Here is a 27671-nt window from a genome sequence, read left to right as displayed (position 1 = left end):
AGGACTCAAATTGCACAATAACACAGGGAACATGTTAGATCAACTTGGTGGAGGGTGTTCAACAGAGCTTGAAAATAATGCTTATCCGTATGGAAAATTTAAAATTGGATCCCTACCCTACACATATGCAAAATTTAACTTCAGGTAGATTAATGACTCCAAATATCAAAGTTTTATTTTATTTTTTGAGACAGGGTCTCATTCTGTCACCCAGGCTGGAGTGCAGTGGTGTGATCTGGGCTCACTGCAACCTCCACCTCCCAGGTTCAAGTGATTCTCATGCCTCAGCCTCCTGGGTAGCCAGACTACAGGTGCCTGGCTAATTTTTATATTTTTATAATTTTTATATTTTCAGTAGAGGAGGGGTGCTGGCCAGGCTGGTCTTGAACTCCTGATCTCAAGTGATCCACCCGCCTCAGCCTCCCGAAGTACTGAGATTACAGGTGTGGGCCACCACACCCGGCTCAAAGTTGCATTTTTTATTTATATATTTTTTATCCTCCTGGGATCCCTGAAAATATCAAAGTTTTAAAACTCTTAGTTTCTATGGATGAGTATCTTTTATAATCTATAATTTAGACCTTGAGGTAGGGAAACATTTCTTAAACAAAGACACACATACACTCAAGATAAAGATATTTGACCATTTTAAAATTAAAAGCTTTTGTTCATCAAAACCATTTTATTTTATTTATTTTGAGATGGAGTCTTGCTCTGTCGCCCAGGCTGGAGTGCAGTGGAGCGATCTTGGCTCACTGCAACCTCTGCCTCCCAGGTTCAAGCGATTCTCCCACCTCAGCCACCCAAGTAGCTGGGATTACAGGCACATGCCACCACTCCTGGCTCATTTTTGTAGAGACGAGGTTTCACCATATTGGCCAGGCTGGTCTCGAACTCCTGACCTCAGGTGATCCACCTGCCTCAGCCTCCCAAACTGCTGGGATTACAGGTGTGAGCCACCACGCCTGGCATCAAAAGCATTTTAAAAAGAGAGGGACAAGTTACAAACTAGGAGAAGATATTTGTAATATACATATATAACAAATAATTAGCATCAAAAATTCCTAAAAATTTGAGAAAAGCACATATAACATAATAGAAAAATAGGCAAAAGATATCAATGGGCATGCTTCAGAAGAGGAAACTTATGGTTAACAGAATATGAGGAGATGTTCAACTTTATTAAGTAAAAATTAAGACCACATTGAGCTAATACTTTGATTGTCAGACTACAAAACTAAGTACTGAAGAAAATGTGGATCCGCTCACAGAGCCTCTTAAACGATGCTGATGGGAGTACAAATTTGTGTATTCACTTTGGGAAAAAGGTTTGATGTTACCCACCAAAATGGAGTGTTCATATACCCTGTTAGCTGACAATTTCACTTTTAGGTATAGATCCAAATAGATCAAAGAAAAGCTCTTGCACTCCCTGGCAGTCTAATGGCTGAGGGGTGAAAGGCTCTTCCACATCTATCACAGGAGACACATACAAGAATGTTCATAGCTGGCTGGGCGTGGTGGCTCACGCCTGTAATCCCAGCACTTTGGGAGGCCAAGGCGGGTGGATCACCTGAGGTCAGGAGTTCAAGACCACCCTGGGCAATATGGTGAAACCTCGTCTTTACTAAAAATACAAAAATTAGCCGGGAGTGGTGGCGGGCACCTGTAGTCTCAGCTACTCAGGAGGCTGAGGCAGGAGAATCGCTTGAATGCGGGAGGCGGAGGTTGCAGTGAGCCGAGATTGCACCACTGCACTCTAGACTGGATGACAGAGCAAGACTCCGTCTCAAAAATGAAAAAAAAAATAAAAATAAAGAAAGAAAGGTTAAAAAAAAAAAAAGAATGTTCATAGAAGCATTATTCACAGTATAAAAACCTGGAAGCAACCCAAATATCCATTAATGAGAAATCAGACAAATGTAGTATATTTATACACTGGAATATCATACAATATTCTAAATGAATGAATGATAGCCATAAAATATGGCTGAATCTTATGTGTATTAAGTGAAAAGCAGTCTCAAAAGATTACAAGGACGTAATTTTTTCCTTTGTAATAAGACTTTTTAGAGCAGTATTAGGTTTATAGAAAAATTGTGCATGAAGTACAGAGTTCCCATGTGCCCTCTCTCCCATTACAAACAGTTTCCCCTGTTATTACTGTTTTATATTAGTGTTAACAAGTGTATCAATTCATAATTGATACATAAACTTCAGTTAATCATAATGTATCAATATTGGTTCATCAATTCCAACAAATGTACAATTGAGGAACAACTATTGATACATTATGATTAACTGAAGTCCATAGTTTACATTAGGACTCACTTTGTGTGGCACAGTTCTATGGGTTTTGACAAATGCATAAGGTCATGTATCCACTATAAGAGTATCATACTGAATAATTTCACTACCAGTAAAAATGACCTGTGGTCCACCTATTCATCCCTCTCTCCTTCCCTGATGCCCGGGCAACCACTGAGTTTTGCCCTTTCCAGAGTGTCATATAGTTAAAGTTGTAGCGTTTACAGCCTTTTCCAATGGGCTTCTCTTGGTGATGTACATTTAACATTCCTCCATGTCTTTTTGTAGCTTGAGAGCTGTATTAGTCTGTTTTCACACTGCTGATAAAGACATACCCCAGACTGGGAAGAAAAAGAGGTTTAATTGGACTTAGAGTTCCACATGGCTGGGAAGGCCTCAGAATCATGGTGGCAGCAAGAGAAAATGAGGACGATGCAAAAGCGGAAACCCCTGATAAAACCATCAGATCTCGTGAGACTTATTCACTACCACAAGAACAGTCTGGGGGAAACTGCCCCCATGATTCAAATTATCTCCCACCAGGTCCCTCCCACAACACATGGGAATTATGGGAGTACAATTCAAGATCAGATTGGGTGGGGATACAGAGCCAAACCATATCAATAGCTCTTTTTAAAAAAATCACTGAACAATATTTCTTTGCATGGATGTGCCACCTGGTATGACAGTTTATCCATTCACTTATATCAAGGACATCTTAGTTGCTTCCAATTTGGGATGATTATGAACAAAGCTGCTGTAAACATTTGTGTGCAGGTTTTTATGTAAACATGTTTTCAGCTCATTTGGGTAAGTACCTAGGCATTATGTTTAGTTTTGTAAGGAACTGACAAGCTGTCCTCCAAAGGGGCTATAACATTTTGCAGTCCTACCAGCAAAGAATGATAGTTCCTGTTGCTTTTCATACTCACCAGCACTTGGTGGTGTTAGTGTTTTGGATTTTAACCTTAATAATTTCACTGCCAGTAAACATGCCCATTTTAACCATTCTAGTTTGTAGTGGGCATATTCTTTTTACTAAGTTAAAAAAAAACTCAAATATGTATATACATATGATTTTTAGGACTATGTACATGTGGAATAAAACCTTGTAGAAGGAAAGCAAGAAATAGTAAAGACAGGATTCAGAAAGATGGTTACCCCAAGCGAAGGCAGGGGTGTGTGTTATTGTGTGTAGGAGGTATAGCATAGATACAGATATAAACTCGTGTCATTATAACTTTTTAGTGTGGTGGGTTTGTGGCTATAATCAAAACTAAAGTAATAAAGGTGGGTGCGGTAAACTGAATAATGGTCCACCAAAGATTTCTATGTCCTAATTCCCGGAATTTGGGAATGTTATGCTAAAAGGGACTTTGCAGATGTGATTAAGAATCTTGAGATAATCTTCGCCCAAAGTAATCACAAAAGGTTCTCGTAAATGAAAAGGGGTGGCAGGAGAATCACGATGTACGTACAGAGGCAGAGAAGAAAGAAGATACTATGCTTCTTTTCTTGAAGATGGAGGATGGGGCCAAGAGCCAAGGAATGCAGGCAGCCTCTAGAAGCTGGAAAAGGCAAGGAACCAGCCCTGCTGACACCTTGATTTTAGCCCAGTGTAACTGATTTTGGACTTCTGACTTCCAGAATTGTAAGAAAATAAATTCGTGTTGTTTTAAGTATCTAAATTTGCAGTAATTTGTTACAGCATCAACAGGAAACTATCACAGCGGGCCAGGCATGGGTTAATGAATTGGATTATAATTAAATCCAGTTCTACACCTAGGTCCAATTAAAAACATAGACAAAACCTTTGAGTGGCTCCTCACTGCCTGGAAGAGAAAGCTCAAATTCCTCAGCATGAAATAGATTCTTGACAACACGGTTCTACAAGGTCCTCTCTAGCTTTAGTTCCCTTCCCCCCACTCCCGCCCCCATCCCCAGCCCATTCATTTTAGCCATGGGTCCTGGCGTCTGAGCCTTTTGTTGTTCCTACGGACTCTTATGGGGCTCAACTCCTTTGCCGTGTCTCTATGAAGTCTTTCAGGTTGAAATTTCCTCCCCTGAAAATGGACAACATAAGGGCTTGCTGCATGGTTGATTCTGCTTTCAAGAGTAATGTTCAGTGGCACGCATACGCACCGCCACTTGCAGAGGTCGACATGCACTTAGTACATGTCGGCAGAAGCAACTCTTAAGCCATTACTAACCGGGGCAGTTAAGTTCTGGCAATGGGCTGAAAGATCTTTCTTCATCGCCACTCTTCACTAAGCTACAAGACCAAGTACTTTCTCCTGAAGGTACTTAGAGGAGGAAAAAAGCACACCAGGAACTGTTGTGGGGGGTGAGAAGACAAACTCTACAGGGATGCAGCGCTAGTGTGAACATGGCTTCCCCTATCTTCATGCAAAACTGCGTTTCTAGCCCACATGACTGATGTCTGTAAACGCAACTTTATGTCTGTGCACGTCTCTGCCCAAGGATTTTTTTTTCTTTTAACTCCAAGAATACAGGGGGAGTTGGGCAAGTCATTATAATAGGGCTCCTCTTCTTACCCCACTATCCGATGAGACACTTGATAGGGAAACCTCTGAAACTTGTAAAGCAATTTACAAGCAGGCCACCTACTTGTATTTAACAAATAGGTTAGAAATACCTATTTGTGGGAAATCGCGCCCCCAAAACATCCCAACCCCTCCGGGTCCCCGCCAGCACAGCCTCTCTTCTGACTGTCGCGCGAAGCGGCGGTTGACTAACGCGAGCCAGCCGTTCTGATGAACACAGGAGGGCCGGACGGCTCTGCTGGCTCGGACACCACGCGGAGGGAGAGTGCTGCCTGAGCCACAGTTGAAGAAACCGCTCTCGGGCTGGACGAAGGCGGAGCAGCAGCTCAGACTGGGCCAACAGAAGAGCCTTACAATGCCTGGAGCAGTCCGAGGACAGCCCCCGGCGCGAGGCACTCTGGGACTTGTAGTTCGCTTTCCTAGACAGCGCTTTTTCCCACTTGGTCTCCCCGCCTTTCAATGTCGCTTTTATTCTTCCCTTTACCTCCCAGCCCGCCGACTTCCTGGTCGTCGCACGTCCTCACGTATGACTACACTACCCAGAAGTCTCCTCTTCACGTCCCAGCGCGGGCGGGCGCCGGCGGCTCCTCTTGACTACAGGTTCCAGAAGTCCTCTGCAGAAGTGCTTCCCTCTCTCATTTCCAGGACCACAATTCCCAGAGATTTCGGCTTCACGACGTTTCTCTTTTTGCCCGATCTCTCCCGGAGCTGGCTGGGCTTCGGCCGGCCAGAGGCCCACAGCGACGACGTGATCCGTCGTGAGCGGGTCCCAGGGTTTCCTCGGCGGCCCTTTTTTCTCTCCCCTCGGTCGTCCCCCTTGCAGGCTGTCGCGGCTGGCCTGAGCGGTGACCTGGCGGGTCGCGCCTGCGCTCTGCCCTGTTTCCTGCCTGGCTGGTGGCGGCGGCCATTTTGTTCATCCTCCTCCTCCTCCTGCTCCTCCTGGTTGGAGCGCAGTGTCCGGAGCGGGCTGGGGGGAGAGAGCCCGAGAGCAGGGTTCGGTGCCTTTTCCTCTGTCCCCAGCCGGTGCCCAGAGCCCCCCTCCCCTTCCTCCCCACCCCCTCCCCTCCCCAACCCTGCCCTCCCCCTTGTCCCGGGATCGCTCCGTCGCACCCACCATGATGGAAGACGACGGGCAGCCCCGGACTCTGTGAGTACCCGAGACGAGGGGTGTCAGGCGCCAAGAGGCCCGGGCACCGCGGGACGCTAAGGGAGGGAGCAGGAGAGACTGGGCCGAAGCCGGGACTCTAGGCGGCTCCCTGACCAGGGCGGCGTGGACGCGAAGTGCATTCCTCATCTGTCCCCTTTTCCTTGGGAAGGAAGTCCTCCCTTCCCCCAAACAGTCACTTCCTGGGGTCTGGGGCTTGTCTCGACCTTTTTCTCTGGCGTCCTTCTTTGCATGCCCTCCCTAGGCCGGGTTTCTGCACGGCTGAGGCTGTCAGGCCCAGGAGAACTCCTGCACCCCCTCCGCGTTGGACGCCCTGGGCTGGGCCTGGAGCTGCCGGCGCCCACGGGGGAAGGGCCTGGCGGGGGTGGGATTGGGGGTGGGCCCGGGGGTGGGCCCCGCGGGCCCTGAGGAATTAGCACTCACCCCTTCCACGTCCTCAGCTCGAGTCGCTCCCAGCTCTTCTCCCCAGCTAAGCTCTCGGAGGAAGCAGGACACTCTTTCACCACTCAAGCCCCTTCTCTCTTTATGCCCCACGTGCCCCCGCCCACGCTGTCAGAAACACCCGCCTAGCGCCCGCTACTTTTGAAGTACATAAGGGATACCTTTTGCTGCCCGAGCATCTTTCCCTTCTTGGATAAAGAAGTTTACTTTGAGCGCTCCCTACGCTAAACTGACAACCAGTTGTTAAACTCCTTTTGCTCTCTAGGTGTTGCCTCTTCCTAATCTGTTTGTGCGTCGAAACCTTCAGAGTTGGCTAAAATTATGTCTTCATCCGCTATTTGATGTGTGTCTTCTGAACGCTTTTTCTCCTGTCTTGCTGTTGCTTTTTACCTGAAGCTCAATCTAATGAATGAATTCCATCTTCCAACCACTTAATTCTGGTTTCCTTCCTTTCCCAATGAAGAGTGATGACTCAGCATTTGCATTCCTTTCTGAATAGTGTGGCACTCCTTTGCTCTGCATCTTTTTTTTTTTTTTTTTAAGTCTGAATACTTTTTAATTAAATGTTTAAATTGGGCACCCTAATTTCCCGGCCTTTCCAGGTCTAGCACTCCTACCTTGAGTACCAAGGAGTCAGATCGCTGCTTTGTTTCTCTTGCCTCTCCTGGTATTGATAGGATCATAGTCCACTTGGCTCTGCTGTCTGATGGGGAAATTGCTTTTTAGGGAATAGATGAAGGTGGAGGGGCACTCGAGAAGTTTGACTAGCTTCACATCTCTTCACTCCTACCAAAGAAAGGATGCTCAGTAAAGAAGATAGATGTTCAGTATTGATAGAGATTTTTTTGGTGTGGCCTTGTACAGGAATAAATGTGTTCTCTAACGTCTCACTGAAGTATCCGTCCCGTTTTGAGAATCTGAGGCCTACTGAAGCACATCAAATGCTTCAGTGAAACGCCTGCTTAATAGAACGTCTTTGTGTTTTGTGTTGTCTTCCATTTCTGCCTTCTCTCCCTAGAAGAAAGAATTGGGACACACTTTAAATTTGTCCTTCAGGCCGGGCGCAGTGGCTTACGCCTGTAATCCCAGCACTTTGGGAGGCCGAGGTGGGCGGATCACGAGGTCAAGAGATCGAGACCTTCTTGGCCAACATGGTGAAACTCCGTCTCTACAAAAAACACAAAAATTAGCTGGGCGTGGTGGCGCGCGCCTGTAGTCCCTGCTACTCGGGAGGCTGAGGCAGGAGAATCACTTGAAGGCAGGAGAATCACTTGAACCCAGGAGGCGGAGGTTGCAGTGAGCCGAGATCGCACCACTGCACTCCAGACTGGTGACAGAGCGAGACTTCGTCTAAACAATTAAAAAAAAAAAAAATTTATCCTTCAACGTCTGTTGAAGCCAAGACTTGGTGTTGAGTTACAATGTGTACTTTGATATAAGCATCTGGGAAAGCTAGACTTAAAGACTAGCTAACATGTATTTAACAAAGATAAAAGTTACATTGTATCTAAAAATCTGAAGTATCATCACACACTGAATGATTGATAAATACTCATGGCAGGGGTCTCATTTACTGTATCTGTTCCTTACCAAGAGGAATCTCTGGTTTTGTAGTGCTAAAGAATGTGCTTTTTTGATGTCTTTTATTTATCTTTGCATCTGCCTTGCCTTCATCCCTATCAGAGTTTCTCCAGGGGAATAATAAGCTAACTTCTTTGTCACTTATTTCCTTCCTCTACCTTCTCTAATCTCTTGTTCTTTCTTTGAAACACAGTTAAGTTGTCTATGTTTACAGTTCTCTAAAACTGTGACATATGTTCATATGAATAAATAAACATCTTAACTCTGTTGTTTTGTATGTCAGTACGTGTTTACTATTCTGTCTTCCTTTTTCCTTCTCCCACCCTTTTCCATAGGGCCTTTTTTTTTTTTTTTAAGAGAAGGACTACTACATCTTCCTAGGTCTTACCCCCACAGCACTTAGTTCACTGCCTGGAACATAAGAGGTACTCAGAATTTCTACAATGATTATACTTCTTTCATTAAATTAGTATTAAGTTCTTTTTTAAAAGTCCTGGTTGAACTAAGATTGTAGGCAGACATTACTGTCACACGTGGTGCAGTCTGTTGACTTTTATATATTTTTTAAAACCTTCAAATGTAAAATCTTGAGATAAAAGCAAATGTTTAACAATTGGGATTTTTATTAGAGTTTAATACAAATAATGCATAGTTTTTCTAAGTGTACGTTTTACATATTCTCAAAGGGTTCTATTAGATATAAGTAACATGATGAAAACTGAACATGATTTTAGACGTTGATATCTAGTAGGGTTTTATTTTATGGAGATCTTATATTTTACATTGTGAGCTATGGATTAGGTTTTTCAAGTGGCCAGTATGTTTTAAAAGAATGTGTTCTTAACAAAGCTTATCTTAAATTGTTTCCTTAAGATGCCTGTGTGTTACTAGTGAGGTTTTTTTCCTGCAGACACACACAAGCTAAGACATATGGTTCTATCTTCAGAAAACAATATGGTGTTTAGAGCCTAGGTAGGTCTTTAAATATTCATTACCTACAGTATTACTAATTTATTTGATGGTATTTAAAGTGGCAAGAATTGCTTTGATGTTGAGCCTAAATTTCTGTTTGTCATATAGTTGCTTTAAAGGTCTGTTTTCTGATGTTCTTCATTCTCATTTGACATTTATTTTGGGGTATTATGCATTGAGTAACTTGTGATCTAAAAAAACAAACAAGATCATGCTGTGTAATACTGGTGTTGGAACTGGACTGTCTGACACCTGCCTTGTGGGACACACGTTTCAGGCTTGGGTTGTGTGTATCTTTGTAGTGCAGTGATTTGATCCATGGTATATCTGAATCTACAATATGACACTAAATTGTAATAGTGTTTTATTGTAGCTTATTTTATTTTCTTCATCTGTCTGATGCACCAAAATTGCTAGGAATTCGTGTAATACCATGTTACACAATCCCTTCCTTTAAGGCTATTCTTTCTTCCTGGAAATAAGCTAATGATTTAGAGTATAATCTGAACATCTAAGAACAAAGCAGAAGAAAATTCTATAAACTATTACAAAATTGACTGGCTATACCATGGATTTGGCTATACTGTGGCTATAATCAAGCCCCTCATTCAAATTCAACTTAATCATATTCTTTGTTTCTTTAAGAGAGAGAGAGTGAGTGTGTGTGTGTGAGAATATCTCATATATATAGTTGGTCAATTTAGTTGTACCTCCTGCACCTATCTTCCATCATGCCTCCTTCCTAAAATGAAGTACCGACAAATTGAACAATTAATTAGAGATCTATTGAAGGGTATTATTGCAAAATCTCTTCTTGTATAGGACTTGTCAAGAACAAAAGCAAAACTGTTATGGAAATTTAGCTATAGTTTTTTGTGTGAAAGTGCTGATAATTTCAGCCTTGGTAGGGCTACTCTTTTCAGAGTGAGAGCACATTCAGTGTTGAAAAAGTGTCATTAGTCTTCTGAAAGGCATGATATTCTTAACTTAAAATTCTGCCCAGTCGGACACAGGAAGTAGTTTGGCAATGTGAATTTCTGCCTACTGTGAAACTGCTAAGTTTTTAGCCTCAAATTGGATTTTAACCCTGATATTAGAGATAAAGGTGTCATTTTCAGTTTTTAATGCTTCAGTTCCTACAGTTCCTGTTCTTAGAAGACAAAATAGACTCTAAGGTATGCCTCTTCTAAATTTTTTCCTTGAGTTAAAAATCATTTTGGAATTTCCTAAGTGTTTACTCTTTGAATTGACCTCTCAATACAAAAATTAGAGCCATATATCTTTTTTCTGTTATTTTGTGTATGTTCTTTAGGTAGCAATTATATATTTAAAGACTTGGCTCTTTAGCTTGACTATTTCATAACCAGAGCAGAAAGAAAGTGAAGTGTAGAAGCTATAATTTGGAACGAATAAAGATATCATTTCAATGAACTACCAAGAGATGATCTTACTAGGTCAGGCATTGAACTTTGTCTTAAATATTTTTGTTAGTATTTACTTTGGGACAGATTATTTTATGATACTGTAAAAGTACTTAAAATAGAATAGTACAGTATTTTAAAAGCTATACAATACGTCTCTCAAGTGTTATGATGCACGAAGGCAAATGTAAATGAAGAGGCAATCTGAAATTTGGGTACAAGAACTCAGTAAAAGAAAAGACAGTCTGAAATTTGGGTAAAGTTTAGGTGAAATTATATAGTGAATCATGGCCTTTTAATCCTGGTAAATTAAGATATTGTATGTGTTGTTATGGAAGGCCTTTCATGTTAGTTTTTGAAATTTAGTTTGCTGCTTAACATTTAACTTTTAGTGGAGATAATTTGAAAAATAGGAAACCTTAATATTGGATTTTTAAATAAATATTTCATGACATTCTAAACTTAGATATTAACATTTTCATCTTTGCCTTCAGTGCTAGAAATGTAAATTAATATATCTAAATATGCCTCTAGAAATTCTTCAAGATCTGTAACTGGCGGGAAATAGGTTGACTTAGAATAAAGATTTTTTTTTTTTTTTTTTCAGATGGAGTTTCGCTCTTGTTGCCCAGGCTGGAGTGCCATGGCGCGATCTCAGCCCACTGCAACCTCCACCTCCCGGGTTCAAGTGATTCTCCTGCCTCAGCCTCCCCCAAGTAGCTGGGATTACAGGCACCCGCCACCATGCCTGGCTAATTTTTTGTGTTTTTAGTAGAGACAGGGTTTCACCATGTTGGCCAGGCTGGTCTTGAACTCCTGACCTCAAGTGATCCACCTGCCTCGGCTTCCCAGAGTGTTAGGATTACAGGTGTGAGCCACCACACCTGGTGGAATAAAGATCTTATTAAGCAGTGACAGCTTTTTTTGTGACTATTAGATACAGAAGGTAACTAATTCCAATACAGTTTTTCCTGAAGAAATCGATGTTTAAACATTAATGGAAATTTAAAACTATTTAAATCATTTTAAAGGTGTTATATTAAAATGATAATTCTATTTTAATTTTGTTATTAGCTAGCTTCAATATGTGAAAACCAGTTTTATCCATCCTTCTTTTCTCTTAGAAGTGAGCTAACTAGCCCTTTAGGCAAGGAGCATAATGTTTAGAAGCTCAAGATCACTTGTTCGTTTCTCTTTCTTTCTTTCTCTCTTTCTCTCTCTTTCTCTCTTTCTTTTTTATTTATTTTTTTGAGATGGAGTCTCACTCTGTCGCCCAGGCTGGAGTGCAATGGTGCAATCTCAGCTCACTGCAACCTCTGCCTCCCAGGTTCAAGCGATTCTCCTGCCTCGGCCTCCCGAGTAGCTGGGATTATAGGTATGCGCCACCATGCCCGGCTAATTTTTGTATTTGTTGTGGAGACAGGGTTTCACCATGTTGGTCAGGCTGGTCTCAAACTCCTGACCTCATGATCCGCCCGCCTTAGCCTCCCAAAGTGCTGGGATTACAGGCGTGAGCCACCGTGCCTGGTCACTTGTTCATTTTTCTTACAGATAGGTCTACTCTGTACAAAAAGAAATCATTTCAGAGATACAGGCTCACAAACCCCTATGAGTTAAGAAGGGGCAAGCAGCCTATCGCTGGCTCGTAACCCAATAATAACCTTTTAGTCCTGCTGGAAAAAGTATGTCACTACATTGGCCTGCTGATGGATCAGCTCTTTAATTACGTGGAAAAGGTGGCATAGTGGACGTAAAACAGTTTGTCACTTGTTTAGTCCTCTAGTTAGGTAATATTGGATGTGTGTTTCAATTTTAGAGCAGGTACACTAAGGTTATTAGTACTCATTGCAATAAAATTCTTAACTGGAAAATCGCTACTAATTCTTAATTGGATCTTTTCAGTTTTTTACTTAACCTAAGCTTTCTCAGTCTATTTTTCCCTTTGAGTATTCCATCTTAAAGCATGTTGTGTATTTAATGTGGCAGCTATGTTGCAAGTCTTATTTTGGTCTTAATACTCAGTTTCCAGATGTATATTACAAGTAGAAAAAGAAATTTACTTTCCAGAATGAACTTTGTTAAATTTTACAGATATTGTTTGGTTTATGAGGTTGTTCATAACAGATGCAAATTTGAGGAATTATGTGTAGAATACCAGAAAGACTTTAGTGTTTGGCAATTTATTTAGATAAATTAAGATAAATCCATAGTACAAGACATAAACCAAGGTGGTCATCTCTGTGTGATGAAGTAGCATTTTTTTCTTTTCTTTTTTAAACTTTCCTGTATTTAAAATCTTTTACACAAAACACATTCAATTGTAATTAGGAAAAAAAACCCAAATTTTTAAGTGTCCATAGTCAAAAGTATGCCTGGATTTGTCTTAGTTTTTCTCTGAATTTCTTAAGAAATCTTTGTATTAGCTTTTTTATCTACATTAAGATATATTTTGTTGGCTGGGCATGGTGGCTCACTCCTGTAATCCCAGCACTTTGGGAGACCCAGGCAGGTGGATCACTTGAGGTCAGGAGTTTGAGACCAGCCAGGCCAACATGGTGAAACCCCGTCTCCACTAAAAATACAAAAATTAGCCGGGCGTGGTGGTGCACGCCTGTAGTCCCAGCTACCTGGGAGGCTGAGGCAGGAGAATCGCTTGAACCTGGGAGGCGGAGGTTGCAGCGAGCCGAGATTGCACCAATGCACTCCAGCCTGGGTGACAGAGTGAGACTCCATCTCAAAAAAAACACATATATATTTTGTTGATTCTGATGCATTTTAGACTAGGAAATTTTATATTTTACCCTGCTCTCCTAAAATGAAACAGTGAAGACATCATTGCAAACAACCTTACTCAGCCAAAAACAAAACAACAAAAACCCTCCACCCTCTGTATGTTTTACTATAACTTTAATTCTGTTCTTTGTTCATGTAATTGCTTTGGTTGGGAATCTAAGATAAACTCACTTTATGTTTAATATCCTATTACAATCAGATGTTTTAATGAATTAGTATTTGTTGTATGTGTGTGTGTTATAAATTATTTTTAATTAGAAATTGTAGTTATCTTGAGACCAGTTTAAAATTTTAACAATTAGAATAAGATGAGAAAATGATATCCAGGGTACAGAATAATAATGCCATTGGGGTATACAAGATCACATTGATTTGTTCTTTAAATGTCTTTCAGAGTGGTATTTTAGTGGCCTAAGAACAATTGTTGCTTTCCTAAATAAGGGTTAATCTTACTTTCATAGGATCAGGTTTAATTGGAGAAATTTTGTTGAAAACAGAGGAAGTTAAAATGAAATAAAAGGTGGCCGGGCGCAGTGGCTCACGCCTGTAATTCCAGCACTTTGGGAGGCCAAGGCGGACAGATCACCTGAGGTCAGGAGTTCAAGACCAGCCTGACCAATACGATGAAACCCCGTCTCTACTAAGAATACAAAAATTAGCCAGGCATGGTGGCATGCGCCTGTAATCCCAGCTACTTGGGAGGCTGAGACAGGAAAATCGTTTGAATCTAGGAGGCGGAAGTTGCAGTGAGCTGAGATCATGCCATTGCACTCCAGCCTGGGCAACAAGAGCAAAACTCCATCTCAAAAAAAAAGAAAGAAAGAAAGAAAGAAAAGGTGATGAATTGGATGATAACACATTAGAGCCAGAGCTAAAGGAAAAATTGCTGATAACGTATTTTTTTCTTGTGCAGATACGTAGGTAACCTTTCCAGAGATGTGACAGAAGTCCTTATACTTCAGTTGTTCAGTCAGATTGGACCCTGTAAAAGCTGTAAAATGATAACAGAGGTAAGATCTTCCCAGTTCCATGTGCTGACAATTAGCATGATGGGTTGATTAGCATGATTTTAAAATCTCATTGTAAGCCTCAAGTTATTCTGGTGGAGAGATTTGTGTTGTGTTGACTTATTACTTTGATTTGGCTGACAAACTAGGCTTAGAATGGAGTTTTATTTAAGAGGGCAAAGTTTCTGTGCTGTTAATCTCAAACGGTCGTTCTTCATGGTGTGGTTATCTTGAAGTGATTCTGCTTTCAGAACATTATTAGAGCTCATTTCAGAATGGTGAAAAATTGGAAAGTATTTCATACAATTCCAATAAGAATGTTAACGATTTAGACAGCATGTGTTCATGTGCGAGAACACGAAGTTATTATGTGTGTAGTGTGCAGCACCGTTCGTCTCGTGTGTCTGTAGCAAATACTTACCTTTTTATACTTTCCTGCTAAGACTGTAGCAGCACCCAATTAGTCATGTTTTAGGCTTTTCTTCCTTGTGTTTTTGTTCACTGATCAGCTTTCTTTTTTTTTTTTTTTGGACTATTTCCTATGTACTAGATACTGCAGTAAGTGCTAGAGATACACTGGTGAATAAAGATAGTTCCTTGGCCCAGAGAATTTTACAGTTTAGTAGGGAGACAAAGGAGTTAGCAGGCACTTAGGAAGTAGGATAATAAATGCTCTAGAAGCAGACAACTTAAAGTGCTGTGGGAGCAAATGTGTATCCAGTGCAGCCTTAGGTCAGTGAGCGGCTTCTTGGAGGACTCACTGCCTAGGCGGAAACCTTAAAAGGATAGTAGTACATACTGGCTAGAAAGGAATTGAGGGAAGAAGGGATTCCAAATAAAGGGAACTTTGATCCAGGTTGGTAGGGAGAGCAGGAGTGCTTGAGACAGAGAGGGAAAAATAGAACCCGTAGCATGGTTGTAGTTAAAATGGAATTAGTCATAAGAGATGGCAGGAGTTTATGGAAAGGGCTAGAAACTGTGCTAAAGAGTTTGTTTTATCCTGAAACGGAGAACTGTTAAAAAACCTTTAAAGTGCATTGGCCTTTTGATTGTCTTTCCCAAGTAATGACAATCATTATTTTGTTCTGGTGTATTATATTTTTCCTTCCTGCCTTTAATTATTTGTTTGTGCTTTCATCGATCAAAAATTTCCTTTGCACTAGGCACTATACAAGGTACTGGAGATATAATGGAGAGACAGCCAAATGAGTTTCCCAAGCAAATAGGGATGTAAGCCATGAAGAGAATAAAACAGAGTTCTGTGATGATTGGAGGGTTGGTGCTATATAGGCTAGGTGATGAGAGATGTCACCTCTTTGAGCTGAGATGAATAACAAGATGGTGCTATCTATGGTGAGAGCTGGAGGCAGAGGAAACAGCAAATACAAGTCTTGAGTTGGTAATGAACTTGTGTTTGTGGAATCAAAGACCGATGGCTAGAGTCTGGTGAGGGATGGAGGGGAGTTAAGGGAAATGAGTCTAACAGCAGGATTCAGAATCACAGGACATTATGGTCCATGACATAGTTTAGATTTTACTCTGATTGCAGTGGCAGACCAGTGGAGGGGCTTAAGCAGGGGAATGAGGTGCCAAGATTTGCATATTTAAGCTTACTACTTTATGTAGAGAATGACTGTTTTATGGAGAATAGATTGTAGCGGGCAAGAGCAGAAGGAGAAAAACCATCTGGATTTTCTTCACTAGTCTAGGTAAGAGATGATGGAGGCTTATTCTCGAAAGTGCTAGCCGAAGTCAAGATAAGGACAGAGGTTGATAGATTTGGAATATATTTTGGAGGTAGAATTGATAGGACTGGGTTGGCTGTGGGACATAGGGAAAGGAAGAAATCAGGAAATACGCTAAGATTCATGTTAATGCAGTTGTATAGATGGTAATGCTATTTATTTGCTAAAATGGGGGTGACCTGATGGATGTCACCATGGGGAGTGGTGGGAATCAGAAATTGTGTTTTGGATGTTAGATTTAAGACATGAATTAGACATCAAAGTGGACATTAGATTAGGCAGTTGGATAAAGTAGTTTGGAACTCTGGAGAGACCAGTGCTGAAGCTTGCAGTGGTATTTGAATCCATGAAGCCATGGGACTAGATGAGTTCACAGAGAGAGAATGATGGTAAAGAAGAGCACAGAGGCCGTGAGGTCTGAGCCCTGGACAAGCTCAACATTTAGAGTTTGAGTAAGGGAAGAAAGATCCTACAGTGAGGAAACAGGAAAACCAGAGTGTGGTAGGAGACAGAAAAGAATGTTTAAAGGAGGATGGTGGTCAACTGTAGTGAATTCTGCTTGGAAGTAAAGATTAGGATGGAAAAGGAATCACAGAAGCAGCAGAGAGGTCATTGTTGAGCTCAACATGCAGTTTCAGTGACATGGTTGGCTTGGAAGCCGACAGAAGTAGGTTTAGGAGAGAACGGGTTGTGAGAAAGTGGGGAAAGACTCACTAGAAAATTTTTGAGAAACATTTGATAAAGATTTATTTTAACTATTTTTTAAAACCCCGTGTATACATACAGCTATTTGAAGGGTAGAGGGACTCGAAATGAATTTTCATAACATCCATATTCTAGAACTCCTAGATTTGAGCTTGTAAAGTCTCATATTTCTCTGTCTTGACATTTACGTCATCCAACAAAAATTGGTGTCAACGCTAAATAAGGTAGGGACATAACGGATTTTTTTTTTTTTTTTTTTAAGAGACAGGGTCTGACTCTGTCCTCCAGGCCGGAGTGCAGTGGCGCCATCATGGCTCACTGCAGCCTCCACCTCCTGGGTTCAAGTGATCCTCCCACCTCAGTCTCCCAAGTAGCTGGGACAGCACCGCCACACCTAGTTCATTTTTAAATGTTTTTGTAGAGATTGGTTTCACCATGTTACCAATGGTCCCGAACTTCTGGCTGGTCCCAAACTCCTATGCTCAAGTGATCCTCCTGCCTCTGCCTCATCCTCCTAAAGTGCTGAGATTATAGGCATGAGACACTGCACCCAGCCATAATTGATTTTTTTTTTTTTTTTGAGATGGAGTCTTGCTCTTTTGCCCAGGCTGGAGTGCAATGGCATGATCTCGGCTCACTGCAGCCTTGGCCTCCTGGGTTCAAGTGATTCTCCCGCCTCAGCCTCCCAAGTGCTGGGACTACAGGTGTGTGCCATCACGCCCAGCTAATATTTTTTATTTTTTATTTTTTTTGTATTTTTAGTAGAGACAAGGTTTCACCATATTAACCAGGATGGTCTTGATCTTCTGACCTCGTGAACCGCCCACCTCGCCCTCCCAAAGTGCTCGGGTTACAGGCGTGAGCACTTTTTTTTGAGACAGAGTCTGGCTCTGTTGCCCAGGCTGGAGTGCAGTGGCACAATCTTGGCTCACTGCAACCTCTGCCTCCCAGGTTCAAACAATTCTCCTGCCTCAGCCTCCTGAGTAACTGGGATTACAGGCGCCCGCCACCACACCCAGCTAATTTTTTGTATTTTTGGTAGAGATGGGGGGTCTCACCATGTTGGTCAGGCTGGTCTTGAACTCCTGACCTCAAGTGATCCAGCTGCCTCAGCCTTCCAAAGTGCTGGGATTACAGGTGTGAGCCACTGCGCCCAGCCCATAATTGATTTTTAGGATGTCACTTGGTGGTGTAAATAAGAAGCTACCAGAGGGTATAAACTCTAGCAGAGTATCTAGCAGCTATTTATTTTTCTTTCATAAATTTCATTTCAGTATGTGAAAAATCCTTTTTCCCCCATAGTTTTATGATTTTTTTTTACTTTAGATGTTGTTGTTTATCATAGATTCTAGCTTTCCTTATATAATACAAATATATATTATTGATTCTAAGTCAAATTTTTTTAGAATTTTAATATCTCTGACAGTTGGGATGTGACTTAGAAATAAGTGGTGTCTTAAATTAGATGATATGCAGTGTGATGTGAATATATAAAATATGTGATGTCAGTGAATATATGTGTATATATACATGCACATGCATACATTGATTGGGAGCTGGCCTACTATTAGATAGATTTGAAATTGGTATTCACGAGTAGACTAGTTTCCTAAAGTGTATGGGATTATCATAGATCTACTATTGGACCCCTGTATGTTTTGCTGTGATTATCAATGTTTTCCTTAGAGACCACTGGGGCAAAAGAGATAGGAGTGAAAGGAAAACTCAACTAGCACAATTTTAGCCTCTTATTTATTTTGATGTCCTTTCTTCAATGAATATTTATGGTAAATGTAATAACTCTTTTACAAGAATTTAAATGTGTGTTTTCATTTGAAGTCTTCCCCCATTTCCTTTCTTTACCTCTTAAGAACAGCATTCACATGGCTACAACAGTAGGATTTTGTATGAGAGCCCATAGTTTTGTTGTCAGTATTAACGATCCCACTTTTTTTCCCTCAAGGAAATGCCTTCTGGTTCCTTTGCCACTATTGTTTAGATGTCTTATTTTGGATTTTTCTTCTAAAACTTTCCTGGAATGAAAAACTGTTATGGTTGAAAAGATCTTTATTTTATCTGGTATATTTATCCCTTGTAAGTCCAGCTAGAATTCCACATTTTAAATATTATTCTTATAGGGCATTTTACATTGAATAATGATGGATGTTTTTAGCCTTACATAAAAATATGTATTTGTACAGTTGTGCAGCTATTCAGTACAGGTTGCAGTTTCATAGAAATTCATTTCTAGTTTGGTTGTCAGGTGAGAATGTTGCTATAGCTTAGGTAGTACTACTTTCTTCACATCTTTATAAATGTGTTTTAGGTAACTACTGTCAAGCACAGGGTTGCAGAATATATTTAATATAGATTTTTTATATGGTGTTCTTATGTAAAATTGTAGCTTTGTCTTGGAATATTTTATTCAGATACATTTTCAGAACCTCTTTTCTTGATCACCGCTGTTACTTCTCTGATCTTTGGAAGACCAAATTGAAAGTATATAGAATCTTCAGTACATTAGACTATTTTGGAAGGTAGGGAATTCATTTCAGTAGCTGGTTATAAAGCTTAAGTTTTCTTGTTTTTATTTTCATTCTTTCCATATCCAGAAAAGAAATCAATAAAATTCAGTCTTTGTAGCAGCATAGAATTCCATCATTTGTAGTATTGATCCTAATTTTGATCAGTAGTTTATGAAGTTGGTTCTTGCTGTATTTCTGTATCCTTGGATACCACTTATAGAGGATTATGATGCATAAGTAGAACGTAATTTAAAAACAATATTGGAGAAGGAAAGTAGTGGTAAGGAGTGGTCCTCATCAGATCTGAGTTTGAGGTTTTGTTTGGTTTAATATAATCTTCTATTTTATATTTAACACACTTCACCAGAATTCTTTATTTTCATTTAATACTGATGCTCATGATTCTACAACTGCTTTTATAGTTCCGTTTGAGTTCAGCAGTATTCTGAGGTGCAAAGTCAGATTTAGCTTTAAATCTTATTTAAAAAGTGTTAGGCTTTCATAAGCTTATGCAGTCTCACCTTGTATATTCCCAGCTATCAGTAATGTTTTTTCCTGGATTTTCTTCTCAGCAACCCGATAGCAGAAGGGTCAACTCTTCTGTTGGATTTTCTGTTTTGCAGCATACAAGCAATGACCCATATTGCTTTGTGGAATTTTATGAACACAGAGATGCAGCTGCTGCATTAGCTGCTATGAATGGGAGAAAAATTTTGGGAAAGGTAAGATAATAGGATGATGGCACCTTATGAGTACATATATTTGCATGTCAAACTAGTTTGTATTCTTTCTAGGCAAATTTTTGAACAAATATTTGGCTGCTGAGTGATGGTTTTGCTTTATTCAGCTTAGTGCTTTTACAAAAATAACCCTGCTTGATAAATGATTTAATAAGTGGTAAGTGTTGTAACTCATGACATGCCTAATAATTTTATTAAATATAATCTTTATTTTTAGGAGGTCAAAGTAAACTGGGCAACCACACCAAGTAGCCAGAAAAAAGATACTTCCAGTAAGTACTCCTGCTGCATTTTACTGTGGAAGAGTTCTGAAATTATCCAGGAGGCATTACCAGCTTAAATAGGGGTTTTTTTTCCTCCTCTAGAGTTGCCTTAAAAAGGTTTTAGTGGCTGACTTCTTAAGTATTTGATTACCAAATGCTCTGATTTCAGATCACTTCCATGTGTTTGTTGGGGATTTGAGTCCAGAAATTACAACAGAAGATATCAAATCAGCATTTGCCCCCTTTGGTAAAATATCGTAAGTATCATAATCAGTACTACACTCAGTCATGATAGGCAGAATTGTATATGATTAACTTGTAATTGAATTAAGATTTTCTTTCTCTAGTTAGTATGGTTTTGTTTTGTTTCTTATTTTTTATTTATTTATTTTGGTTTGTTTTGAGTAGTGGATGTTGTTGAAAATGTTAATGTCATTTCAGTGTCTTGGGGTCTCGTTTTCATCTAATCCTGTGTATAATATGTTAAAAAAAATTTAAGTGATTCTGTTTGTTATCTTTGAAGCAGATGTTTGAATGGTAAAACTTATAAAGTCTAGCTTTTTGTCATATGTTTTCAAAATTTGGTGGTTTAGGATAATGAGTTAATCAAAAGTAAATGTGATTTATACTATGTAAGAGTTCAATAACTTTTATAGGAGGAATTTATAAATGGGGGAGAGTAGGTAAATCCTTGGATATATTGTGATTAAATTGGAAATGTTCATGTTTTATTATGATAAATGTGTTTTTGATATTTTAGCTGTAAGTGAAAAGTACTATTATACTATTAAAATGTTTCAATGTATGAGTCATAAATGTGGGATTAATTAGTAGATGTTTTTGTTAGTGATATTTGATTCTACTAGTTAAGAGGCAAATGTGGTTTGATTTTTAACAAATTTATGCTCAGATTTTACTGTTGTTACTTGGTAAAAAATATATTGGAAAACTAAAAATGGTTATGAATTGTAAAAAATGTTTATCATAATTTATCTTTCTGATTAAAATCAGTTTATTTTGTATATTTCCTGTAGATTTAAAATAAACATGTTAGTACTACTTTACAGGAAAGTGTTTCAACTAAGAACAACAGTATTTTCTCTATACAATTTGTTGTTCTATAGATTTAATTTCTTTAAAAGATGTAATTCTTAACTTTCTGTTTTGATATTTGCTTTGCTTTTTAATCTAAATGTGGTAAGTAGTACTATTTTAAAAATCAATATAAAAATAATACAGGTTGCTGTTTTTCAATCTTTATTTATACCTGAGACCTGCAGTTTTTCTTAAGTCCAAGTCACAATTAAAAGTAATAGCATTCTGGTTATTTTGCAGAATTGCTCATAAGAATGGACAGGATCTTGAAGGCTAACTGCAAGGAACTGTGCACACTGGAACTCAGTTGTAGATTTTTTTTCTCATTTCTATTTATTCTTATTATACATTATTTATATATACATATTTTAGTATTTACATTTTAACATTCTATATTCAGTGGAGTTCTATATTTCCAATCATTTAACTTACTCACTAAAATTTCTGTGTAAATTTGTTGTTTTCGTACTGGTGTGCTTAGCATTGTTGTTAGTTTTTTATTCTCCTTTCTTAAATTTCTGAAAATGTCAATTTTTCAAAATTTACAGCTGCCCAAACTCCAAAATGATGGTAGAGAATTGACCAAGAAAAATAAAGAAATCTGTTAACAGGCCATGTATGCCTTTTTAATTCCTATTTTTTCCTCTTTTTCAATTTTTTAATATTTCATATATTTTGTATCACTAGGCAGAAGACATTTAACTATTTAGAGATTGCATGGTAAAGTAGTTAGTATTGTTACAGTAATTTATAGAATCAGTAAACCTTAGAGGACACTAGTAAATAGAATATTAGAAAGGGAAACTGTTGTTCCTATTAATCTTCAAATTTGAGCATTTAGTTTAGAAAGCACAGGCTATTTGATTAGGTTGCATGTTTATTACATGTTTTTGTCCTACTGCTTTTTTCTAACAGGTAAAGAAGCATTAGGGAGAGTTCAGGAATGGTTGTAGTTAATTAGGGCTAACTGGAATTTTATTTTAAAAATGCTCACAATACAGTGTGTGTGGTTCCTTTTAGTTTTTATTTTGAGGGTGGCTCTTACTTCCCTCATTTAGCTGTGCTTCTTTTCACAGGGATGCCCGGGTAGTTAAAGACATGGCAACTGGAAAATCCAAAGGCTATGGTTTTGTATCTTTTTATAACAAACTGGTACGTTCTTCCATCTCAATTTATATTTTTTAATACTAAATTTAGTCATTAGTTACTTAATGTATTGAATCTGAAACTTGAATATACTTGAATGTTAACTACAAACACAACTTTTATGTAATGTTATGTATGTTTTAATAATAGAGTATAATTTCATTCCTCTTTCATAAACTCGAAAATAAATAGCTAGAAAAAGAATGATTATACTATAAGAAAGATAATTAAAATTGCGTTTGTACATTGGTAAAGGTCAGATGGATTTAGAAGTAAAGCCCAAGTCTAGGACAGACGAGCTAATCTGAGAATTTAGAGGGTAGGTAAATTATATTCAGTTTTAACCATGAAAATCTCAGTTTTAACTCTTCCTTTTAAATTATTACTCATACTCTTATATAACTGGGATGTGAATGACTACAACAAATTATGTAAATAAAAATTTAAGCAATTCATCTTGATTTTTGCATATATTCTTTGCAAAAGGGGTACCAAAGTAAGCATTTGCGTTAACTGTAACATTAAATAATAAAGTGGGCTTTGATTTTAAAGCAGTTTCAATAACTTAAATCAACTTTTTTTTTTTTTTTTTTGAGATAGAGTCTCGCTCTGTTGCCCAGGCTGGAGTCCAGTGGTGCCATCTCAGCCCACTGCAACCTCCACCTCCCGGGTTCAAGCGATCGCGCTGCCTCAGCCTCCTGAGTAGCTGGGATTACAAGCATGTGCCACCACACCCAGCTCATTTTTATATTTTTGGTAGAGACATGGTTTCACTTGGGTTCGCCAGGCTAGTCTCAAACTTCTGATCTCAAGTGATCCTCCCGCCTTGGCCTCCCAAAGTGCTGGGATTACAGGTCATCTACATTTTATTGAAGTGGTAAGGTAAAGGGCCAGAGTATTCTGTTTTTGCTTAGATTGAATCTCAAGTTCAAATCATTTTCTAATTGGTAATAGTTCAGTTTTGTTTTGTTTAGGATATTTAGTAAATTCATCTACTGATTTGTATGGAACCAGCAGCGCCGATATTTTATTTCATCTTACTGAGTCTTATTTATCACTCTTTTCTTTGTGATTGTGCTTTCTTTTTTATCCATAGGATGCAGAAAATGCGATTGTGCATATGGGCGGTCAGTGGTTGGGTGGTCGTCAAATCCGAACCAATTGGGCCACACGTAAACCACCTGCACCTAAAAGCACACAAGAAAGTAAGATATGTCCACTGTGTGTGTTAAAATTATAGATTCTTCACAAAATCATGTATCATGTATTCATCTAGTCTCAATTTCTAATTTATTTATGTAAGAGACAGGGTCTTGCTCTGTTGCCCAGGCTGGAGTGTGGTGGCGTGATCTTAGCTCACTGTAGCCTGAAACTCCTGGGTATAAGTGATCCTTTCACCTCAGCCTCCCGAGTAACTGAGACTACAGGGACATGTCACCATGCCCAGCTAATTTGTAATTTTTTTATAGAGACGGTCTGGTTACGTTGTCCAGGCTGACGTAGTATTTAATTAGTGTTGCAAGACACTAATTATTTCATTTTATATTTCATTATCTGAAAATAATTGGGCTGTGGTATAAGTATTTTTGGAGCTGTGAATCACCTGATTTTATAGATCAAGTCTGTGTCAAATCATAGCATCAAGAAAAATTATGTTTTCTCCTCCCATTGAGGCATATCTTTTTTTTTTTTTTTTGAGGCGGAGTCTCGCTCTGTCACCCAGGCTGGAGTACAGTGGCGCGATCTCAGTTCACTGCAACCTCTGCCTCGCAGGTTCAAGCGATTCTCCTGCCTCAGCCTCCTGAGTGGCTGGAATTACAGGCGTGTGCCACCACACCCAGCCAATTTTTGTATTTTTAGTAGAGACAGGGTTTCACCGTGTTGGTCAGGCTGGTCTCGAACTCGTGACCTCGTGATCCACCTGCCTCAGCCTCCCAAAGTGCTGGCATTACAGGCGTGAGCCACCGTGCCCTGCCTTAATTTTTGTATTTTTAGTAGAGACAGGATTTCGTCATGTTGGCCAGGCTGGTCTCGAACTCCTGACCTCAGGTGATCTGCCCACCTCAGCCTCCCAAAGTGCTGGGTGCCCGGCCTGAGGCATATCTTAATAGTATATAGTAATTAACAAAAGAGTTTTATAGTACAATATAACAGTCAACGTTTTTGTTTTGTTTCTGCATACAGACAACACTAAGCAGTTGAGATTTGAAGATGTAGTAAACCAGTCAAGTCCAAAAAATTGTACTGTGTACTGTGGAGGAATTGCGTCTGGGTTAACAGGTACAATGTTTGGTTTTCTAATCACCTCTGAGGAGCTTCATCACTGTTCATATGAATTTCGTGATACACATGAGCCATGTTTTATTTGTATGTTTTGTTTTATAGATCAGCTTATGAGACAGACATTCTCACCATTTGGACAAATTATGGAAATAAGAGTTTTCCCAGAAAAGGGCTATTCATTTGTCAGGTAACACTCTACTTGAAATATCATTATTACTCTTACATTTGATTCATTCCTTTCACTTATGTTCTCCAGGGTATCAGTGTTTGTTATTTTAGTGCTTCTTTGCAGTATAGAAGTTTAAGCTACCTACCTAATGTACTTTAGAAAAAAAATACCAACTTGCAGGTGTAAACTGATGAGTTTCCATGTTATTTATTGTGTTAGGTTCTTAAAAAATAAAAGACAAAATCATATCATTTTTCTTTCTTAGATTTTCAACCCATGAAAGTGCAGCCCATGCCATTGTTTCGGTGAACGGTACTACGATTGAAGGACATGTGGTTAAATGCTATTGGGGTAAAGAATCTCCTGATATGACTAAAAACTTCCAACAGGTAATTCGATTTTTCATAGCATTCTTTAAGGTTTCCATCTTACATGTCACATAAAAGCTTTGGAAACTCTGTAAAATAAACAATAAAATAAAGCATATAGCTACTTTCAGTTGATTGTATTTCAAAATTGATTATTTGCGGTATTAACTGAATCTTAATACTTTCTTTTCACAGGTGTCACCACCCCAATAAACTTAGACAATGATAAATAACAGAGTCCTATTCACATAAGGGTGCTTACTTAGTTTTTCTCTTCCTTGTCTCCCACTCTTTCTTCATATACGGTGTTTCTTATGTGTTCCCTAAAACAATACTTTGCTTTTTCCTAGGTTGACTATAGTCAGTGGGGCCAATGGAGCCAAGTGTATGGAAACCCACAACAGTATGGACAGTATATGGCAAATGGGTGGCAAGTACCGCCTTATGGAGTATACGGGCAACCATGGAATCAACAAGGATTTGGAGTAGAGTAAGTTGTTTGGGTTTTTCCAGTATAGAAACGTATGGTTCTGACAAAATAAATAAAAGTGTGTTTTCCTAGGGAGAATCTATTTTAATTATATACATTGAGCTATTTGGCATTATGAGCATTATAGAAACAAATCTAACAAAATATGATTTATGAGGCTAAGAAATTACTTCTCATTACCTAGGTGGAAAGGGGGGATTGGGGTAACATTTAGTGTGTCCTATGATCCCTGTAAGCAGTTGGTAGAATTTGATTTACATTTCTGATACACTTTTATTTATTTTTGCATGTAAAAGATCTTTGTCCAGATATATTCAAAAGTTTGATGGTTTTATGCCTATGTGGTATGTGTGAGAAATCTGAGGTTTGTGTGATACAAAGTAACTGGCCTTTTTTTTTTTTTTTTTTCTTTTGTTGATAGAGTGGTTTCCTCCTTTGTAATTCCCCTGCCCAGGGCCAGCCCATAGCTTTATTTTCTGATTTCTTCCTTTGAGACTGTTTCCAACATGAACTTGTTTTTAAAATTTCTTATGTAATAGATGATGTGTTGAATCATTCACAATTTTTAAAAAATTAGTTTGCAGATACTCCTCAGACATCAGTGTGTTAAGTTGTGGTTATCTTAAAAATATCAAAGACTAATACTGGAATATGTATTCTACACATATATCATTTATTTCTTTGATCTTTCTATTTGTTGTAGGTGTGTTGATTTCTGGTTTTCTATTCTGTGATTAGGCTCTGCTTGATTTTTGTGTAAATACATATGTGATTTTTTTTTTTCTTGTGTTTGCTGAAGATTTTTTCTTTTTCTTCCAAGTCAATCACCTTCTGCTGCTTGGATGGGTGGATTTGGTGCTCAGCCTCCCCAAGGACAAGCTCCTCCCCCTGTAATACCTCCTCCTAACCAAGCCGGATATGGTATGGCAAGTTACCAAACACAGTGAGCCGGGACTCTAAAAAAAAATTGTAATTCATGATAGGCTTCGATTTCCTGTGACACTCTGAAGACATGAAAGTAGACATCGGAAAATGAAAATATTTATTTTAAAAATTGAAATGTTTGGAACCTTTAGCACAGATTTGCTTTGGTGAAGGACACATGTCTTCTAGTTCTGCCTTTTTAAGTTTTTGTTCATGATGGATATGAACATGATTTTTCTTTGTGTACAAAAACTAAAATAAAGTCAATAAAGACAATTCTGACTACAAATTTTGATATAATAGGAAAAATGGCTAATACATTTTGATTCTTAGATACTATTCCATTTTTATCTTGCTGTTCAGTATTTTAACTCACTGTGTTTTTAAAAGAGCAAAAAAGGGAGGATCGTGAAAACCTGGGAATCACATATAAGTTCATCCTGAATCCTGATACTCCCCTCCCCTTCCCTGAGGTGGACCACATTTGAAGTCAGCAGAGAAAAAGTGTGATATTCAGAAGAAATGCGTGATTTTGGAGTCGCTTTGGAGGAAATATTTTCTTTCTCTATGCCTAAAGAAACTGAAGCCAGACTGAAGTTTTGCACCCTAAAAAAGGAACAGCGTTGTTTGAGTTACTTGAGCAAATGTTGGTGGTCCACGTTAAGACATATTTTTAAAACTTCCAAAAGTGTCGATTATTAAAATTGTAGTATTTTACATTTCATTTTGGGGGAAATCCAAGTATGGTGTTTGTATTGAAGTCAGACAGTCATACTTGTGCTTTTACATGAAGTTTAAATGATACACATTGTAAATATTCAATAACTACAGTGTTTAAAAAGCATGCTTCAACATAGAAGTAGCAGCAATGTAATTATTTGAAGTAACACTTAACACACTCCGCTGCATTGAATGCAGTGGATTGATCAGAATGTTAAGACTGACATTTCCAAGGTTGGCTACTATG

At 38.9% G+C, this 27671-nt stretch overlaps 1 protein-coding gene and 1 long non-coding RNA gene across 8 annotated transcripts; one reads left to right on the top strand and one right to left on the bottom strand.

Annotated features, from left to right (window-relative positions):
• Positions 1–646: 646 nt before the first annotated feature.
• LOC129393249 (uncharacterized) lies at positions 647–8954 on the bottom strand. Its single transcript, XR_008620040.2, has 2 exons — positions 6460–8954; positions 647–5838 (listed from the first exon to the last, which is right to left on the bottom strand). It is a non-coding gene; the product is annotated as an uncharacterized LOC129393249 (long non-coding RNA).
• TIAL1 (TIA1 cytotoxic granule associated RNA binding protein like 1) lies at positions 5787–26980 on the top strand. Of its 7 annotated transcripts, none has more exons than XM_024930407.4 (13): positions 5787–6018; positions 8969–9030; positions 14158–14254; positions 19850–19948; positions 20184–20238; positions 20399–20486; positions 22401–22476; positions 23567–23675; positions 24655–24750; positions 24856–24940; positions 25188–25311; positions 25641–25780; positions 26601–26980. In XM_024930407.4, the coding sequence occupies exons 3-13, from the start codon at positions 14243–14245 to the stop codon at positions 26725–26727; spliced, it is 1011 nt and encodes a 336-aa protein (XP_024786175.1). In that variant the 5' UTR covers positions 5787–6018; positions 8969–9030; positions 14158–14242; the 3' UTR covers positions 26728–26980. The 7 variants fall into 7 exon arrangements, with proteins under 7 accessions (XP_024786175.1, XP_008949221.1, XP_003825699.1 ...); XM_008950973.6 differs by having other exon boundaries at positions 19799–19948; XM_003825651.6 differs by lacking the exon at positions 8969–9030.
• Positions 26981–27671: the final 691 nt, after the last annotated feature.

The sequence above is a fragment of the Pan paniscus genome, chromosome 8, assembly GCF_029289425.2.
Source record: "Pan paniscus chromosome 8, NHGRI_mPanPan1-v2.0_pri, whole genome shotgun sequence".
Classification (NCBI taxonomy): domain Eukaryota; kingdom Metazoa; phylum Chordata; class Mammalia; order Primates; family Hominidae; genus Pan; species Pan paniscus.
This window is presented reverse-complemented; position numbering and strand designations above follow the sequence as displayed.

Coding starts and splice junctions, on each gene's coding strand:
- TIAL1 (XM_003825652.6), top strand. CDS start 5,987: ATGATGGAAGACGACGGGCAGCCCCGGACTCT. Junction 24,751..24,855: donor AATTGCGTCTGGGTTAACAG/GTACAATGTTTG, acceptor TTTGTTTTATAG/ATCAGCTTATGAGACAGACA. Junction 24,941..25,187: donor AAGGGCTATTCATTTGTCAG/GTAACACTCTAC, acceptor TTTCTTTCTTAG/ATTTTCAACCCATGAAAGTG.